The sequence below is a fragment of the Frankliniella occidentalis genome, unplaced genomic scaffold (genome assembly GCF_000697945.3).
Source record: "Frankliniella occidentalis isolate FOCC.00 unplaced genomic scaffold, Focc_3.1 Scaffold4512, whole genome shotgun sequence".
In the NCBI taxonomy this organism is placed as follows: domain Eukaryota; kingdom Metazoa; phylum Arthropoda; class Insecta; order Thysanoptera; family Thripidae; genus Frankliniella; species Frankliniella occidentalis.
The window spans coordinates 1-3010 of NW_026271558.1; the positions used below are offsets into that span (position 1 = coordinate 1).

The 3010-nt window shown below is 65.5% G+C and overlaps 1 protein-coding gene across 1 annotated transcript; it reads left to right on the top strand.

The window, feature by feature from the left end:
* The first annotated feature begins 325 nt into the window (after window positions 1–325).
* On the top strand, window positions 326–2723 carry LOC127752148 (uncharacterized). The gene is made up of 3 exons (XM_052276810.1): window positions 326–594; window positions 676–1204; window positions 2030–2723. The coding sequence occupies exons 1-3, from the start codon at window positions 413–415 to the stop codon at window positions 2459–2461; spliced, it is 1143 nt and encodes a 380-aa protein (XP_052132770.1). The 5' UTR covers window positions 326–412; the 3' UTR covers window positions 2462–2723.
* Window positions 2724–3010: the final 287 nt, after the last annotated feature.

Consider the following 3010-nt stretch of genomic DNA (forward strand, 5'->3'; position numbering starts at 1 on the left):
TCTTGGACGCGGCGTCCCTTCGATGACGCCGTCGCGGCGCGGCGCGCCCGCTTCGACCAGCACGGAGGGCCGGGCCAAGAGAGGGCGCCCTCTCCCCCTCTGCACCGCCACGACCACACTACAAGGCGTCCGGGGTGGGTTGGCGGGGCGGGGCGGGGCGGGGCGCCCACCTGCCCGAGCACCCGGTGTTTGTGTGTATCCGTCACGCAGGCCGAGATTACATCCTCGCCTGCGTGAACCCAATCGAGAGATAACGAAGCCAGGAGGCCGCGCCAGGCCGGGCGGGCCACGGGAGGGCCGTGATTGGGCTCAAGTCGTGACCTCTGACCTCTGACATGCTCGTCTCCTTGTTGCAGTCCACGCCCTTGGCTCCGCCGGGGTGACCACGCCGGCCACTGTGTGGTCGTACAAGATGCCGGTGTCCGTGGCGGCGCGGCGGCCGTCCGCGCCCTCCTCGCCGTCGTCGCGCACCTCCGTGTACACCTCCTCGTACACGAGCACGACGTCGCGGTACTCGACGCTCTCCCGGTCGTCCGTGTCGTCGGCGCTCGACCTCAACCCGAGCCGCTACCTGAGTGACCGGCTCAGCTCCAGGTGAGTGCATTGCGCTGCCGGACCTTGGGGAACTTTGGACCTGCTCCAAGCGACCAGGACTAACTCTCGTTTCCCTTCCAGCTCCCTGTCCTCGAGGCCGGTCCGCCATGGCAGCCACTCGGAGGACGTGCTGTCGCGGTACTCCACGTCCAGGGAGCGCTCCACCGAGCCACGGGCGTCCTCGTCTTCGCTGTCGGACAGCACGTCGGCGGCGGCCCGGTCCAGGGAGGGTTCTGTGAGCAAGACGCGACTCGGACTGGACACCTCCTCGTCGACCTCCACGTCGGCAGCCTCGTCCCGCCTGGAGGCCCGGGGTTCGGCGTACGTGGGGTCCTCCAGCACCAGCAAGCTTGGCCGTCCTCCGCTGCACTCTAGCCTGTCGACGGCGACCTCCGACGATGTGGCTGCACCGCGGAGCACCACCTCTACGTCGACGTACACGCGCAGCAGGACCACTCCGGCCACCACAACCTCCACGATGACGACCTCCACCGGGAAGCCCTTCCACAGCCGGTTCCTCAAGCCCAAGCCCGCCCCTGGCTCGGAGGACAAGCCGGCCGCCTCCTCGGCCTCGACCGGGGAGAAGACGTGCTCGTCGAGTGACAAGGAGGTGGGTACCACGACGTCGTGGGAGAGCCTGAAGGGCGGCATGGCGTGCGGCGTGGTGGAGGATGGCGCTGGCGGGTGCCCCACTGTCCCGGGGAGGGCGCGACGAGGATCCGATTCAGGTCCGCGTCTCTGGCCGTGGTGTCCACCCGGGTGATTAAGCTCGGGTTGGACGCGGGCCGGCTCCCCCACCACAGCCCGACCGACTTAGGCCCGGACCCGCGACGCTGCTCGTAATCCCCGCCGGGTCCGAGCTTTGGTCGGACTCACTGGGCCCCGCTTGGCCCACGCCCCGCCACGCCACGCCATGCAGCCAGCTCCCGACAGTAACCCTTGCCTTGCAGTGTGTCTGCTGTTTGCTCATCCCAAATGTGGGGACAAAAAGAGAGTTGTGACACAAAGCCGTGATTTTTTAAAAGTTTACCATATGCTTCTAAAAAAGCAACCCTTTACTTTTGAACCGCGCGCCGTCGTGAACACCATTGACAGTTATTTTGTTGAAAGTCATAAACCGGGGCACTTTCGACATGGCCTCTGTCTTCGGCGTCTTCCGATCCTGCGATTTCGGAAGACGACCATGTAATAGAAAATCACGAGATTTGTGCACGACACTTGATGTGAACCCTCGCGGCCATGCGGCCAAGCTCGCTAACTCGAAGCGACCCGGAGCGGCGTGGAAGCAAGCAGGCTAACTAAACTCACCTCGCCACCCGTTCGAATAATGGCGCCATGAATTAACTTGCGAATGGTGGCGGCCCTCCCGGTGCCGCCTTGCTTGCTCCCCGCCGTGCCGCGCAAAGCCCTGACCTGGCCTAACCTGCTCGTGCAGCTCTGCCGCAACGAAGACGACCGCAACAACAACAACAGCATCCTGAACAACAACAACCACAACATGAACAACGGCGCGGGCGACGACGAGGAGGACGACAACGGCAACGAGGACCACCACCGCCGGCCCTCCGTGGCGCTGCTGCGTCAGAGGTTCGACGTGGCCGCCCCCGGCCCCGCCCCCAACGGCGGCGGCCCGGTCCCAGGCCCCGGCGGCGGCGCCGCCCCCGGGCTGCAGGACAAGGAGGGCCTCCAGGCGGCCGGGACGTCCTCGGCACCGCTGGCCGGTGGGCACGAGGACACCGCCGCCGGCCAGCACCGCCACCAGCGGCTCAGCGCGTCCCCGGGCCCCGGCGCTGGGGGCGCCTCGGGTCAAGCGTCGACCGTGCCCTCGGCGTCAGCGCCGCAGTCTGACTCGGTAAGTGTCTGCTGAGCGATCAGGGGAGTGTGCTTGAGCCCTGTCCCACGGAGGGGGCCGGAGGGGACCCACCCACCCATATGAAAGAGTGTGTGAGTGAGTGAGCGAGTTTGTGTGTGTGTCTGTAAGTGTGAAAGAGAGAACGAGAGCGTCAAGGCGCGTGCGTGCGTGTGTGTTACTGCAGTAAAGTCACAGTCCCGGATAGATTTTCAGTACACAACGTCCTCACCCGATACCGACAGCGCGATTTTCTCGAGGGGGGCTTAACGACACGTTCGTTGTCCTCGTCTTGTACCCCCCCCCCCCCCCCTTCCATTTTCCTTTTCGCAAGCACGCACATCCACCTCCAGCACTCTGGAAGGGACTCCCTCCTGGGGGTAGAGTCGGGATATGAGAGACCTCCGTATCCGGCCCGAGCCAGCCTACGCCGCCTGGCACAAGCCAGGCACAACTCCCCTTCCATCCCCTCCCCTCGCCATCTCTACCCCTACAAGCTGAACCCCTGCCCCTAATCCGCAGCGGCACTACACGCACAGGGGTGGTGGACAAGCGGAAAGGAGGGGG